The sequence below is a fragment of the Lissotriton vulgaris genome, unplaced genomic scaffold, assembly GCF_964263255.1.
Source record: "Lissotriton vulgaris unplaced genomic scaffold, aLisVul1.2 SCAFFOLD_2616, whole genome shotgun sequence".
Taxonomy (NCBI): Eukaryota; Metazoa; Chordata; class Amphibia; order Caudata; family Salamandridae; genus Lissotriton; species Lissotriton vulgaris.
Genome location: NW_028250909.1, coordinates 73,198 through 89,522, shown reverse-complemented (window position 1 = coordinate 89,522; position 16,325 = coordinate 73,198). Strand labels below are relative to the sequence as shown.

The 16,325-nt window shown below is 46.1% G+C and overlaps 1 protein-coding gene across 1 annotated transcript in view; it reads right to left on the bottom strand.

Moving 5' to 3' along the window:
* Positions 1–16,325, bottom strand: part of LOC147663081 (uncharacterized) — a 54,104-nt gene that overhangs the window by 16,514 nt on the left and 21,265 nt on the right. The window contains exons 2-6 of the mRNA XM_086950693.1: positions 14,270–14,596; positions 10,546–10,803; positions 5,657–5,776; positions 4,667–4,768; positions 4,043–4,186 (exon numbers count right to left, since the gene is read on the bottom strand). Of these exons, the coding sequence (XP_086806819.1) occupies positions 4,043–4,186; positions 4,667–4,768; positions 5,657–5,776; positions 10,546–10,803; positions 14,270–14,596 (951 nt within the window). The remainder of the gene's footprint in view (positions 1–4,042; positions 4,187–4,666; positions 4,769–5,656; positions 5,777–10,545; positions 10,804–14,269; positions 14,597–16,325) is intronic.

Genomic DNA, 16,325 nt, shown 5'->3' with positions numbered 1-16,325 from the left:
TGGAGTTCCAGTATCTTGGGGACAATGTCGCAAATCTCGATCCTCCAAATCGTTTTTGTTTAATGTGAGGCGTCATCAGGAGATGAAGGTGAGCGGATCTTAAGTTACGGATTCGGTTGTGTCTTTTGATCATGCTATTAATGAATTTTGGGCTTTTGACGTTCAAGGATTTGAAAATGATGTTCCCCAATTTGAAGGCACATCTCTGAGATATGGGGAGCCAGTGAAGTTTTTCCAGGAGGGGAGTGATATGTTGACGTTTGTTTACCTATAGGACCAGTCTGGCTGCCTGGTTCTGTACCAGTTGCAGGCGATGAGTGAGGTAAGCTGGGATGCCAAAATATAGGGAGTTGGCGTAGTCAATGTGAGAGATCACCATAGTGATGACTGCCAGAATTTTAGCTTCATGGGTGAGGTACCTGCTGATTTTTTTTATTTTTCTTAGTTGAAAAAAACAGGATGAAATGACAGACCCGATATGGGATGTCATGGTTAGGTCACTGTTGACCAGCACTCCCAGACTTTTGGCGTGATTGGACGGAGTCGGGGGTGTCCTAATTCCTTCGGCCAGAACAGAGGGCTCCAGAGGTTACGCAGCCCACCCGTCAGAATTAATTCAGTTTTATCGGGCTTTAATTTAAGTTGATTACTATTCATCCAGTCCCGGATGAATAGCATTGTCGATTGAAATTCATGAATGGAAGTTGGGGAGTCGCTGATCTGAAATGTCAGCTGAATGTCGTCCGCGTAGTTGAAGGTTTGAATGTTCCTTTCTTTCAATGCGTGGACTAGGGGAAGAAGGTAGAGATTGAATAAGTGAGGTGAAAGCGATGAGCCCTGCGGGACTCCGCAGGTGGTCTTAATCATGGGGGCCGTGAAGCTGCCCAGCTGAACTGATTGGGATCTGGTTGCAAGGAATGATGTTATCCATTCTAAGGCACAGCCTTCAACCCCCGCATCCCTGACACGGTCGATCAGAATGTTATAATCGACCGTGTCAAAGGCGGCTGAGCGATCAAGGAGCACCAGGGCCTGGGGGAGACCTCGGTCTGCCTTATCCCTCAGATTATCTAATACTGACAGAATCACCGCTTCTGTGGAGTGAGCAGGATGGAAGCCTGCCTGATGAGTGTCTAGATATTCTGATTGTTCTAGAAAGGCGGATAGGCATTTCGCTACATGGGCTTCAAGCAGTTTAGCCAGATATGGGAGCAGTGAGCTTGGCCGGAAATTCGTTAGCGTATTAGGATCAGCCCCTGTTTTTTTAATAGGGGGATAATTATGGCTTTTTTAAAGGACTCTGGTACCAGACCCTGGCGTAGTGACTCATTAAGTAGAGTCACGGCTGGATTTGGGCATGCCGTGAATATTTCCTTAAGGATCCTCGGAGGGCAGCAGTCTCTAGGGGATCCAGATTTTACTTTGACTAGTAGGTCAGTGAAAATTTCTTGGGTTATTGGTGGAAATTGTACCAGCTTTTACGGGTTTCACGTGGTACGCCGGGCTCTGGCAATTGGGAATACTATTTTTGAGTTTAAGGAATCACATAGGGTTTGAGAGGGGGTGGGTTTCACTGTGATTCTGTCTGGATTCGATAGCTCATTGATGATTGAAAAGATATCTTTAGAGCGGTTTGTGGAATTGATAATTTTAGACGAGAAGAAATTGGCTTTGGTTGTTATTATTGCATTTTTATATGCGTGCCTGTAGGTACTTGTTTTATCCTCTGGGGAGTATTTATGTCTCCACTTTCTCTCAGCGTGATGTAGTTCAAGTTTTAAGCTTTTTAAGTCAGGTGAGAACCACTCATGGGCTTTGTGGCGACAGGCCTGGTGTAGTTTCTTGAGAGGGCAAATTTATTGCTGGCGATCGTCAGCCAGTTTGATAAATCTTCCTCGCCTTGATTAACAGAAGGTTAAGCTGAGGGGGTGGTTCTAATTAGTGACTCTACGAATTGATTTTTGTTAATCATGTTCCAGCTTCTACATGAGCCCGGATCGTATTTAGTAGTTGTTGTATGGTTGGAGATGGTTAAGATAAATCTAATAAGGTGATGGTCAGACCAAATGCACTGTGTGACTTCTAAGTTAGCTAAAGGCAGGCCGTTAGACCATACTTGGTCCAGAGTATGCCCTTTAATGTGTGTTGCAGTAAGGATGCTCTGTTTTAGGTTTAGCCCTGTGAGTAGATCAGTTAACTCGGTAGAGTAGGTTCCCCCTGCTGGGTCATTGGCCCAATAGTTAAAGTCACCGACTAATAGTAGTTTGGCGTGGTTGGTAACTAGTTGCGCCATTTGCTCGCTCAGCGATTTTGGGAATTGTGGCATATTCTGTGGAGGTCTGTGTATAAGTACGATGCCTAAATGAACAAGGCTTCACCGCTATTCTTGAGCACCGAGAACTGCTGCGCAGCCAAGTGCGGTCTCTTACGTGGCGGTGGCCTGGTAGTTCAATCAGTTGGAGCTGCCCTGAAGATGGAGAGTCCTGCCGGGGGCGCCTGGTCTTGGATGGGAAAAGCTGGAATGCAATGAGCAGTGACAGAGACGCAAGCCGGCTGGTGCCAACTGGCCTGGGGGGCACAGCTTCGACTCTGGAAGATGCACCGGTCCTACAGTGGCTGGTCTGCTGGACTTGGAACCAGCTTCCTGCTTTCAGCTAGACATTTGAAGTGCACTAGATGGGATAAAAGCATGCAGGGGATGCCTGCAATCTAGCTAACAGGAACCAGGATCTGGCGATAAAGGACGATAATTTGATATTCCTGGCCCAAGAAATAAGGGATGTCTGATGTGCCCACCTTAGAACCAATCCCTTCCAGACATGGAAAAATTAACTCCTTAGAATTCACCTCTCCATAGAAAAAGGTGGGGAATGCAGCTCCAAGCAAGAAACTTGTCGTGGAGATGAATACAACAATTCCTTCCATGATGCCCTAACTGAGAAGGGTATGCCCAGACAGGAGTCCTGTTTTCACTGTGCCACAGGACTCAAGCTATACCCAATACAGGGCCTATGTAGGCTAAAACCGGCCTGCAGATGTTTGCGTTCCTGACTGTTGAGGACCTGAATTGGTAGTTCGGGTGGGTTGTTCCCAATGGAGTGGGACCAAGCCTGATTTACATGTGTCTGGTATCTATTAGTCAGGCATCACATTAGACCTAAAACGATGGCATGGAATGTGGCTCTGACCAATAGCCAATGGCTGAGATAATTCAAGCATTTCTTCCATCCCTTTGCTGTCTAGAGCAGTCTACACACAAGGGTGGGACTGAGGCCGGCTACATCACATACTCTGGGGCTAGTTTTGAAGATATTTCCCAGCAAGATATTGTTAGATGGCGGGAGACAGAAGGGAAATCTGAGAAGTTCTCTCAGTACCAAACCTTTGCTTTTCATTTGACAGGGAAATGGGATTAAGAGGAAAAGCCAGGCTCTGGCTTAGGTGCCATCTTTCATCCACCACCAAGGCAGCTCCACCATTTTGTATCTACAGTGAGCAGAAGCAAACTCTACCTGAGAAGAGTCATCGTTGGGACTAGACTGGCATTATTGCATTGGACAATGGTTGCCAATCGAGGAGCAGTGCTGAACTCCTTGTGGGCAACTCCTCTTCACCTGAAGGTGGCGAGGCGTTCTATTGACTGGCAGCAGGAAGGAAGGAAGGCTTATTCAACCTCTCCGTGGACCAAGAGAATACGCAACCGAGTGTGGCCTGTGAAGCAGACACCCATATTGAAACCAGGAGAGCCCCGGGACCAGGTACTTTGTACAGCACCTGGTTTCTGATCCCCTTACTGTGTACTTCATGTAGTCTATATATCCATGCACCCTATAGCACCCGGCACTTCTTCTTGATGATGAAATTTGCTGGCTCCTTTGGGAGAAAGCAGTTTATTAATGATAGCTGGCTTTAAATGTGTCTTGTACCAATGCTAGCACACAATCCGCTGCAAACACTAGAGGCGTGCGGGTCAGCAGCTGCAAATGCCAGGTCTTCTGGTTCTAGAGTCTACATATTTTAAGGTAGTCATGCACACCTTTACCTTTCATCCCTTGGCCTATCCATTGGCTCATCTTTTTCATCCAGTTATCCAGGATTTGTGACTTGGTCTGCATCAACCACAGGGACTCCATGGAAAGGCTGCATACCAGAGCCACCAAGAAGGCAAGATTACAGGCTGGAAAAGCTACAAAAAGAAGTATGTTTTAAAACACAAGTATGCACGTGAAACCATGATTTGCTATAACTTTGTGGCATGAACGCACAGGCTACGGGGGGCCCAAACAGAAATAATGAACTACACCACTGCACTTACGCAAAGACCCTGGATGTTGTAACACACGCATGGACCCTAGCTTCACTCCCTAAACCCAAATCTACTATGATAGGTTATCAACTCCCATAATAATGCATTTTATTTTCTATACATTTTAACTCCATGCCTACTTGAATACTGAAGTTAGTTTTGCAGAAGACCAAAGCAAATGTTTCAGCATTAAAAGTCCTTGCAAGAATTACACACATCACATATGACTAAAGACGCTAAGCAAATTCGCCCACCCCTAATCATCGGTACGGTGTAGTTTAGTACACATTACCAAACACATACACAATGTACCTTCTCAAGGACCAATCATCCCCCCATTAACTCAGTACTCATACTCACCATATGAGACCGAGAAGCACAGTGTGAGAATGGCAGAAACCAAGGCACAGATCATGAAGAAGACCCAGCAGACGAGAAGAGTGAGCTGAAACTTATCATCAACTGTTCACATGGAAGAAAGAACACAACACAGTCTTCGGTTATTATGGCAATACAAAGAAATTGAAACCAAGCCCCCATCACCCATACCCCATTCCCTCAAGAAGGCAATGCTTAATTTTTCACAGATGGTTGCAAGGACAACAGCATTCATGTTTGAGGACGAGGGCTTACTTTTCAGCCACAAACATTGACCCAGAGCAAGAGGGAAAAATGTAGAAAAGAGAGAGGAGGAGGAAGAGAAAATTAGGAAGATTAGTGAGATAAATGAGAGGAAGCGCAAAGGGTGGAAGAAAGAGGTAAGAGGTGGAATCAAGACTAGGTGGCCTTGGTATTCATGACATAAAGAGACAGGAAGTGTGAGGTGGTGAAAGAAAGAGGCTTCTGAGGATTTCTTTAGTCCCTGTACTTGGTAATATTTATTTAAAAATAATAACTGAATCTTGAGGGGTCTCTTTGTCTCCCTGCCCAGACAAGGTTCACAAGCTTACATGTCACTGTAGTGTTTAGAGAAGGAACATCCCTCTTGGGCCTCAGTATTCTTATATGCTAAACTCTGCTCAAATCACCCAAGTGCGAACTGTTCCTCCCAGTGTTCACCAGGATAGCACACAGTATGGAACCCATGATTGCAGGACTACCTGCCCTACTAGAGACCCACCCTCTGAACATGTATGAGATTGCTTTTCACAGTGTACCCATATCGACAACCGTAATAGCTCGCCCTGCTCCAAGACCTTTCCTCGCTGGTCCTCACTGCCTTAAATTGTAGAATGGTGAGTGAGGGAAACGAGAACAGAGTAAGGGAAACGCTTTACACTGTAGACTTATGTCCTCATCTGAACCACCCATTATTGTACAAGCCGCCACCACAAATACTACAAAACGTACCCATCTGTTCCACACGTTGGCACCATCGCTTCCCGCAGAGGATACGAGAGAGCTCACTTATTACGACGGGAAGACCGAAAATTACTGCAGCAGTCAGCAACCCCACAACGTACTGGATGACTGAGAAACAAAAACAAGAACTGGGTTCAGCTGTGAAAAAGGCGCATCAAGTGCCAGGTCACAAATATTTACTATAGCAACACAAAAGGATGGACAGAACGCTAAATATTTTCAAAACATTAACCCTAGGACAGAGATAAATCCATTGTCATTTTCTGCTCCCCGTGCCATTCCAGTTTGGTCCCAGATTTATGCAAATCAGCCTTGACCCTGCTCCCCAGGGTAACAGTCAGCCCAAGCTGCCAAGCCAGGTGCCCCCTGAAATGGAAACAAGCATCGTGTGATCGGTTTCGGTGTATCACCCATTATCAGCCAGGCTAGCTTGAATCTAATGGCATAGTGAGCACAGGACCCATCTCTGGGCATACCCTACCCACTTACGGTGACTATAGCAACTTGGGTTGGGACCACTGGTTGGGCTAGGGCCTCTATTGGACGTAGAGATCGGGGTTTTTTCAACTGATTGGTTGTTTGGACTAGGCCTAAGATTGGTTGTAAGGTCCTGGTCTCCTACTGGTTCCAGATTTTAGGGGTAGTGTTGTGATTGGATAGTGTTAGGGCTCCCATTGGCTAGAGGGGTCACCAGATCACTAGGGTTATAAAAGGCCAGGGTTAGGGCGTCTCAGGACGTGCGTTGAGGCTAAGGGTGGAGAGGACAAGGGCAGTTGCCTGTTTGAGCCTCTTTGGGACCAAGGCCAGAAATGCTGCCCATGTTCCCATTCAGTAATACCCACCCACAATTTATTCTCACTATAGATAGGTAGCTATCTTTGTGAATTGCTTTGTATAAACATGTAGAATAATTATGTTTTTTTTAAAAATCATCTTTGGTCCACATGCACTTGCTTCCATTATGCATCTGTGTACCTCCATGTACATGGATCTGTGGGTCTGTTATATCCAATGCACTACCCTATTTCTCATCCTGTACCTCTATCAATATCTTTAATGTACATATAATTACCTCCTTTATGCATCTATATACTTTCAGCCTATACTTCTCTCAATATATCTTCTAGCCCAACTTTCCGACTCATCTCAAACTACTTTCTGCTACTCTTTCCAATTCACTACCCTTTCTCTCACCCAATACATCCATCAATATATCCTCTACATCCAATCTCTCATTTATCCCAAACCCCATACTACTACTATGATCTCCAAAATAACTGTTTCTAGAGTCTCACCTACTCTACCCCTCCTTGCATCATCTGACGCCTCTTTTACTATACCAATCCCCCAAAACAAACCGCTCTAAACTCTTCCACTAGAAAAACCCTTTTTACTCATCCAAAAGCCTCCTCCTACTGCTATGACCTAAAAAAAGAATTTAAAAAAAGGTCCTTCACTCTTCTATCCCTCCACTATACTTTTAAATCAAAATAACAAAATCCATATTCCACTATACTAATTCACCACTAATCCGTTATGGGTTCCGGAGTAGCGTGCTACTCGCCAATAAAGAGTTTCAACACCCCATCAGGCTTAAAAGCGCTATATAAATGCAAACCTTTTTTCCCTTTTCTACCCCTCCCCAACCCTTCTCAATCCAAATAACTGACTAACAGATCCACCACTCAATTTAATTTCATGTTTCACCATACTAATTCAACACGGATCCTTATGGGTTCCGGAGTAGCGTGTTACTCGCCAAAAAAGCACTTCAAAACCCCATCAGGGGTAGCAAGTGCTATATAAATACAAACCTCTTTCCCTCTTCTACCCCACCACCTGCCCTTCTCTATCCAAATAACTGAATAACATATCCACTACTCAAATTACCTCATATTTCACTATACTAATTTTCAACACTAATCCTTTATGGGTTCCGGAGTAGTGTGCTACTCACCAGAAAAGCGGCTCAACACCCATCAGGGGTAACAGGTGCTATATGAATGCAAACCTTTCTTCCCCTTCAATCCCTCCGCTATCCTTCTCACTCCAAATAAGTGACTAATATCCACCACTGAAATTACTTTCATATTTCACCATACTAATTCACCAATAATTCCAGAGTAGCATGCTTCAACGCCCCATCAGGGGTAACAACCACGATATAAATACAAACCTTTTTTCCTCTTCTATCCTTCCGAATCCAAATAACTGACTAACCTATCCATCTCTTAAAATGTACTTGCACGTTTCACTATACTAATTCAACACTAATCCTCTATGGGTCCCGGAGTAGCGTGCTACTCACTGAAAAAAGCACTTCGACGCCTCGTCAGGGGTAGGAAGCGCTATGCAAATGCAATTGCAAATACAATACAAAAAGATGGTGGATGGAATGCTTAAGATTGTCAAACATTCACCCCAATACAAAGATCTGGGCCTAAATCCATTGCTTTTTTGCTCACCAAGTATTCCAGTTTGGCCCAGCCATATGCAAATCAATCTTGACCCTGCTCCCCATGGGAACAGTCCAGCCCGAACCGGCAGGCTTGATTCTCCCTGGGGAGCAGGGCCAAGAATGATTTGCATATGGCTGGGTCCAAACTGGAAGGCGTTGCGTGCAAAACAACAATGGATTTAACCCAGATCTGTGACAGGGGGTGAATGCTCGACAATGTTCAGTATTCAGTCCATCAACTTTGTGTTACTCAAATATTTACTATTCAGCTTAAGCAGTACTGCCCATTTACACATGTGACTTAATGAATATGTACTTACATTTTTCCCCATCACTGGCAGCCAATGAAAAGAAAGAACCACTGCATTAGTACAGAACAAGCTTTGGATTCACCGTGTATATAACAATATGAACTAGAACAGACCCCATTGCCTCACTGCTCCCTCTTCTGTGTACTGGGCATCAACTCATCTATGATGGCAACTGTGACACTCTTGACTTCTAGAGAGCTCAAGACCTTTTGGCAGCTCTCTCCTGCCTCAAGTCAGCAGCCTATAGTACAGTGGATCTATTGAAAGCAGCCCGGACAGACCAAAGGGACAACCGAAGCGCATCGCCAGGCCAGCACGTCAGGAGGATGGGAAATGGGAGGAATGGATCGGTAGGGCACAATGTCTTCAGTGGCCAAAACCTCAGTAAAGGGGATACCCAATGATGACCATTCCCTCATCTCCACCTGTCCACAAACATCTCTCTCTAGATCACCCCCTTTTCGATCTTTCAGATCCCACCCTAGTCCTCGACATGTCAACAACAGCATCCTGGTGACTAAACAGCAGGGTCTTCTAGGGGGTAGAGTATCAGAAAGCAGAGGGGCCCTACAGGATGGGAAATGAAGGCCTAAAGCTTTGATTTTCAGTAATCGATTAGCGTCAGGTTAAAAAGCAGTGGCAGAATCATTCACCTCCCGGCCATTATCGCTCGGCGTACATGTCACCTTGGACCCCCATGGGACAGTGAAGTCAAGCAGAGTAGGATTATATTTGGCGGTACGCCACCACGCCCCTTTTGTACCGCTTTTGGCCGCCATAAGTGTGGCAGGGTATGCTCAGACGTGAGTCCCTTGCTCACTTTGCCACTGGATTCAAGCAAGCCGGGCTGAAGACGGCTGGAATGCCAGAAACCGGTCCTCGGAGCTTGTTTCCGGTCCAGGGAAGACATGGCTTGGCAGTTCGGGCTGGACTGTTCCCATGAGGCACAGGGTCAGACTGATTTGCATATAGCCATGTCTGAACTGGGGTGGCAGAGTGGGCTAAAAGAACGGTGATGGATCAAACCCAGATCTTTTGATTGGGTGTGAGTGTTTGATTGATTCAGATGCTCCGTCCATCACCACCCCCTTATGTACCACCACGCCGCGAAGAGCACAGGTGCCTAATTCATCATGGATGATATATTGAGTTAACATGTCTTCTGAGGACCATGCAAGTAGGCCCCCACCTGCCACAATTCGCCTTTACTTTACTGTCCACTTACATGTGTTTCCTTCACAAAGAATCAACCAGGTCCCCCATACTCCCAATAACAAGATCTCAAAATCCTTCCAGTTTTTCTTGTGTGCTTGGAAACCAAGATCGACTGGATCCCAAAATGTGTACCTCAAAATGAGTTTACAGATTTAGGATCTTCAAAATGGAACTGGACAACACAGTGGTGGAGACAGTAAACATCGCCACATATAAGTGGAGTCCTAATGCTCATACATGTTAAGTCCTCCTCTAGAGCACAACAGCATGGCTGGCATGCAGTCGAATATAAAGGATTTATATACAGGACCATCTTTACTGCAACTAATGAAAGTTCTCGCAGAACCAGCTGACGAACCAGGCGTAGGTACCATAGGAGATGATGGTAAGTTACCAGCCTGTTGCATCCTTCATGGTTCTAGGGCACACAAGTGACTGATTTTATTATCAATTTTTAGGAAACAAAATAGTAGCTGAAAAATGGAATATGGGATCTTTTGAGGTCATTCTCTATCAGCACTGAACGGTGAAGCCTCAAAGAGTGCAAGTGCCAGAGGGACCTCACGGGGGATGTATCTAATGATCAATTATTTGCATTACATCTAGTAATACCACCCCATAAAGCCAGAATGGGGCAAATCAAACTACTTGTGATGCCTGTGTTGGGTTCAAGTAAACACCAGATCTGAGCAAAAATGTCTAGGCAAATCTAAAATACACTTTGCACTTCACACTTTTTTGATTAGTAACAACTTTAAAAGTTCCCCACGGAAAAATGCTGAAAACACTGGAGGTTAAAATTGTGTCACCCAAATGATTTGCACAAAACCGAGCCTATGGATTGGAAAATACTAAATAAAACATTTCAAATTTCTTTGAGGCTAGAAACTCACCAGCACTTTCCTCAGGAATCTGGTAGGAGGTTTCTAGTTCACTGATTGGGTTCCAGGCGACACAGATGTAGGTGCCAGTTCCCACCTCCCTGATGACCAGTTCTGAGGTGTTCCCCCCGTGGGTGATGTTCTGCATCAACTCTCGCCCGTTGTTCCTCCATGCAAGGTTCCAGACGTCACCTGAAGCTTCACACATTAGCCTGACACCAGAGTCACCACTGGATAGGATTTTCATAATCTTTATCTCAGATATGGGTTCTAGGGATCCAGAGAGAAGAAAACCATCATGAACCTGAAGAAGCCTTCATCATCCACACTCACAGCCGTGAACCGAAACATGTACATTCTGGGACTTTCATTTCTGTTTATTCCATGAAGAGGATGGGCTTGAAAATTCCAGCATGGAAGGTGGTGTTGGCAAACAGGTTAGGCCAGGCTGAAAGAGTCACTGCTGTCTTGAGTTCTCCTAGTAGCAGTGTGTGAAAGAGATGCTGTGACTGTACACAACTCACATTGCTAAGAAATTTTACTTTCAGTGGCTCTGTTCCAGGACGTAAAAAAAAAAGTGTGGAGGTAACTAGACGCAAATATGTTTAGGCTACGTAACATGGGATGGCGTCCAGGTGCATTGAGCCACAAACCCTGGGGCAATACACAGCTGTGAACCACATGCAGGTGCAACACACTTACAACTTCGCAACTTATAGTTTGTATAACAAATGTCTTCACAAAAAGAATACCTTTGTCCAGCCCATTTAAAAAAAGTTCGTATTCCTGGTTCTTTAAGGAAGAGTTTTAGTTCCTATGAATATTTAAGCAGTCTTTGCAATGAATCAAAAGCCACAACAACCCTTCTGTGATGAGGCCTATTTCCTTCTCTCGAGCCTTATCAAGAGGACCTCAGATGGGAAACTGGTTTAGGGTCATTAAGTTGCACCAATACCTTTTAGGAGAAGCCACTTTGGCCCCACTGATGACGTATCTGCAGGAGACACAATGACACTTGATAACTGTCCTCTTATTTTCCCTTCTCAACTTCACATCACTAGAGCCCAAGGGCGGATTGGCAATGCGGGCATTCGGGCATGGGCCGAAGGGCTGGTATCTCTGTGGGCCGGTTTTTTTTCTCCCCTTTCCCAGCCGCACAGTGAAGCTGCATTAATTTCTCTGTCTCTGTCTCCGTGATCTCTGTGGACTAGGAAAAGGGAGAAAAAAAAAGGCCCACAGAGGGCACAGAGATAGAGACAGAGAAATTAATGCTGTGCAGTGATTCTCCGCTGTGGCCTCTCCTTCACCCCCTGCCCAGCAAAGCAATCAGGCTGAGGGTGGCTGGGGAGGGGGTGATTGTTTGCACAAATCGGCCTCCCTGGGGGCCAGGTGTTGCTCAGGCCTTTGAGCCATTTTCACCTCGGCCCCCCTGGGGCCCACACAGCACATAAACAGTGTTATTATTTTATTTTTTTATTTAATGCGATTTTATATAGCGCGAACTTTACCAGAAGGTGTCAGAGCGCTCTACATAAGAATCAGTTGCGAAACATAAGGACTTAGGATTACATGCGTTACATAAAAAGATACAAGCAGAAAAAAATTGCAAATGTACAAGATGTAAAGTCACTCAAGGAAGAGAAATAAATGGATATACTCTAAGAGTCACATAGGAATGGTAGAGAGTACAAAGGTCGCCTTCATATACTAGTGATTAGAGTTCTCTATATACATATATATACAAACATAGTAGATTTTCTCAGGCAGAGTTACATTAAGTGGGGTTGGAGGGGGGATGCAGTCACAGCACCAAGGGAGGGAGGGAGGGATACAAGGGTATGGAGAAAAGGCAAAGCAGAAAAGGGAAGAAACATTTGAGGATCGTCAAGGGGGAAACGAGGGAGAAGGGTACAAGACGAGGGAATGGACAAGATGGCGGGATGGGGTCCAGAGAAAAACGGCTGAGGGAAAAGTGGGCGAGGAAGAATGGGTCTCGCTGTGGGGGCCAGGTGATCTTTGCAGCTTGCACCATCTTCACCTCAGCCTCCCCCTGGCTACCATGGATGACCCAGCAGCTGTGTTTTGTGCTCCCCTGCCAGGACATTGCCCTGAGGCCTGGAGGGCTGATTAATTTACTAATTGCAGGGGCCTCACTGCTGTTCATGTGCTCCTGAGCTGAAGGTCTGGGGAGGTCCGAGTAGGTTATTAATAGCAGGGGCTTCGCTGCTTATTAAGTGCTCCTTCGCTGAAGGGCTCGAATAATTTTGTGACAGAAAGGGGCCTTGCTGGTTTTTTAGTTGCTCAGCATGGCGCCATTGTCGCCTTTCCCCCGTGTCTCCTGTGCAAGAACAGTATCTTCTCACTTTAATTCATTTCTGTGCCAAACATCTTAAGGATTTTGGGGGCCCTGGGCCAAACATATTTTTGGGCCCCTGTCCGGAACAGATTTGAATTTATAATCCAATTTCTGATCTTTGATGCCCTCTTTCAGCTGGTCACTGGACAGAGCACTACCATACTGGTCCAAATTCCTAATGTATTTACATGTAATATTCAAGGACATTGACGTGTGTAACCAAATGGTGTTTCATGACAGGGCACGTCCCTTGAATGTGGGCCACGCCCCTTAATTGTGGGCCACGCCCCTTGAATGTGGGCTACTTTTTTCGTCAGTGCCCGGGCCAAATCGTGATCCCAATCCGACCCTGCGAGCCTCAACCTTGTAACACAAAAGACCCAACACCCAGGGCAGCGCAATCTACCTCTTCACCCTTGGGAAACTTTAGTAGCACACATGGTCACCTTATTTAGAACAGAGCCCCTCGAATAATGACCATTAAAGACTTGGTCCAACCCGCACCCTCGTCAAAAGGTAAAAACATTCACGCCTTTCTTGCCTCAAGGAAGCTGTATCCAACCAGCAGTTCCTTCCTTGGTGAGACGTTTATGTAGGAACAAGCAACCGTGTCGCCCCCATCATCCAATACCCGCCCCGAAAAGCCACACTAGATAATTCAAGGGTGAGAACTAGTTTCATGTTTACTGGGGAAAGGTGAAGAACACATTGGACCTGATCCACAAACTGGCTCCACAGTCACGGAGGGGGCCTCCCAGCCACGTCTGGGGTCCCACACTTGTGGGGGGACCCCCGCAATGCAAAACTGCTGTATGGAGGTCCGACCACGAGTGTGGGACCACCGCTGCCACTGCGGAGGCCGTTTGTGAATCAGGTTCTTTGTTTTGACAAGAGCCTTCAGGTTTGTGGTTTTGACATGAGCCTTAAGATTTGTGGTTTTGAAGAGAGTCCTGGTTTATGGTTTTGTTGTAAGTGGAATCTGTGTTTTAGGGGTCAGGATCTCACCGGCATGCTGACTTTAACAACGTTTTAAAAGCGGAGTGACATTTTAAAGGCGCTGAAGCTAGAGGTGGTGAAATGTCAGTGGGCGGGGAACGTAGCGGAAATGAGGGGGAGTTACCCTCCCCCAAAAATAATTAAAAATAAAAAATGTGAAAAAAGCATTCACTGCAGGGGAAACACTGGCATCGAGAGGGACAAGGTGGGTGTAACGAAGTGAAAAGTCGGCAAATCATTCTCCCCATCTATAAACTCGAGAGAGATCGTGTAGCGCAAGTGTAGACCTTTGCCAATTGCTGCCCAAGCCCCCGCCAATCATCATCATAAATAAAGCCAACACCCACAGCAAAACACTTCATGCCAGCACATTTTCATTCTTACCAATGACTTTCAACTGGACATGGTTGTTATCCACAAACATCAGTTGCAGAATGTACAGGCCGTCATCCTGGGGGCTCAGGTTGAGTAGCCTCAACGAGGCATTGGTAAGGGAAAAAAGGATCCGGTGTTGGTACTTCTTTAATGTTTGTGGCTCATCGCTTCCATAGTGATAGGTCAGGATCCACTGAGATTCCTGATCTCCAGGCTTCTTGACATGCCACTCCAGCACACCATCTCCTTGGAGCTCGGTCTCTACCCCTGGGAGCAGGACGTCGGATCCCTGGCGACCGTAGACCTGCAGCTGCGTCTGCTCTGCATGCACGACATCTGGTGGAGGTGAATTTACAGAGAAAAGTAGAGTGAGTTTTGGGATGTGGCGGTCTTTCCACTCAGGAGGACAACTACCATAATAAAAAAACTTCACCAGTAGGAGAAGGCCATGTAGCCTCAGGTCTAGAAACCACAGTCCAACTCTCCGGTGGATCACGGGCAAGGAAATGCCCCACATCACAGCAGGCCCGAAGTAGCGGATACTTCTTCATGGCCAGCTAACAAGAAGAGAAGCTCTTCATGTGAGGGCATCACATCATCCAAAACCTCCCAGATCAGACGTAAGAGCAGTAAAGCATGAAAAAGGACGTGGACGCATCTCTTCTAGCTACGCTCCAATCTTTCAAAACAGATTTCTATGGACTCTAGAACTGGTCCCTACTGCAGTCAATTCAACATCCAGCAACAAACTTTTGCTCCCTTATCAGTCTTTAGCACCATGATACGTGTGATCCATGTCATGCGTGTACATTTGTGGTGACCCATGCTTGGATCCTCAGAAACACACATGGTTTCGTCATTTGCCTAGAACACCTATAACAAACGTGCCTCGACAAACCCTGTGTAACTACTTTTTCTCCATTTTCCATTCATCCCACCTCTTTCCAACAAATGTTTTGCTTTTTGACAACTTCGCTCCGCCGAACTTCCCCTGGCCTCCGTTTCACGGATCCACAAGACCAGAACCGGAGGAAGATCCTTCCCCTACCTGGCTGCCATGACCTGGAACACCCTTCCCCTCCACCTCGGGCAATTTGCGTCGTTGACTCAGTTCAGGAAGGACCTCAAGACCTGGCTCTTTGACTGAACCTCCACACCCAGACGGATCAGCCGCCCCCGCCCCCGCCCCCACCTCCTCAACGCCTTGAGACCCCTGGTTGATTGATTTTGACCTACATAACTCTCATGGCCTATTTATGACCATGTCGACATCCTTGTGCGCCCTTTAAACAGGTGCCATGAGGGTTACATATCCCACCACCTTCTGAAAGTAAACAAGCCCTACAATTAGCAAGATCACTGATGACATCATTCACAATACCTGTATTCACATCACACAATAAACTTCTACTATTGTATACAGCATCGAAGTACTATGTGCACATGTCGCGTGTACAGAGTCGAGGCAGCGCAGCCCTAAAGAGAGGTGCAGCTCAGTAAAGTAAAAGTTAAATGGTGCATATTTTGCCTACCAGTAAAGTTTTGGACACCACAGGGCTGATTTACAAAACCCCTTGCGCCGCTGGTGCATCACTTTTTGTGACGCAAAAGTGCCGCAATCTGCAGCCCCATATTTACAAGAACAGGTAAAGCAGCCCTGCGTGGCATTTCGTGTCTTTGTAAATATGGCCCCTTTACACGCAACACTTTGTGTGAAAGGGGTGCACCATGGGTTTTGCTGTGGGTGTTTCCACGCAACACCCATGGCTTCTGCCGCATTTCCAAATTTACGAAAAATCGTAAACCTGGAAATGCATCAGAATGTTAGGCCTCCCCAGGGGAGGCGCAACGAGTAGAAATGTTTTCATTTCTCCTTGGTTTTTCCTCATTCTATGCATGCTGCATTTTGCAGTACTCGCAGGAAGAGGAAATCACCTCTTGTGATTGTTTTGCTGCAGGAAGGGACCCCTTCCTGCACAAAAACAATCAACCCTGTGACGCAAGCACCCTTGCACCATGGTCCAAGGGTGCTTGCATTGGTGCATGGCAGCTTATTGCGCACCAG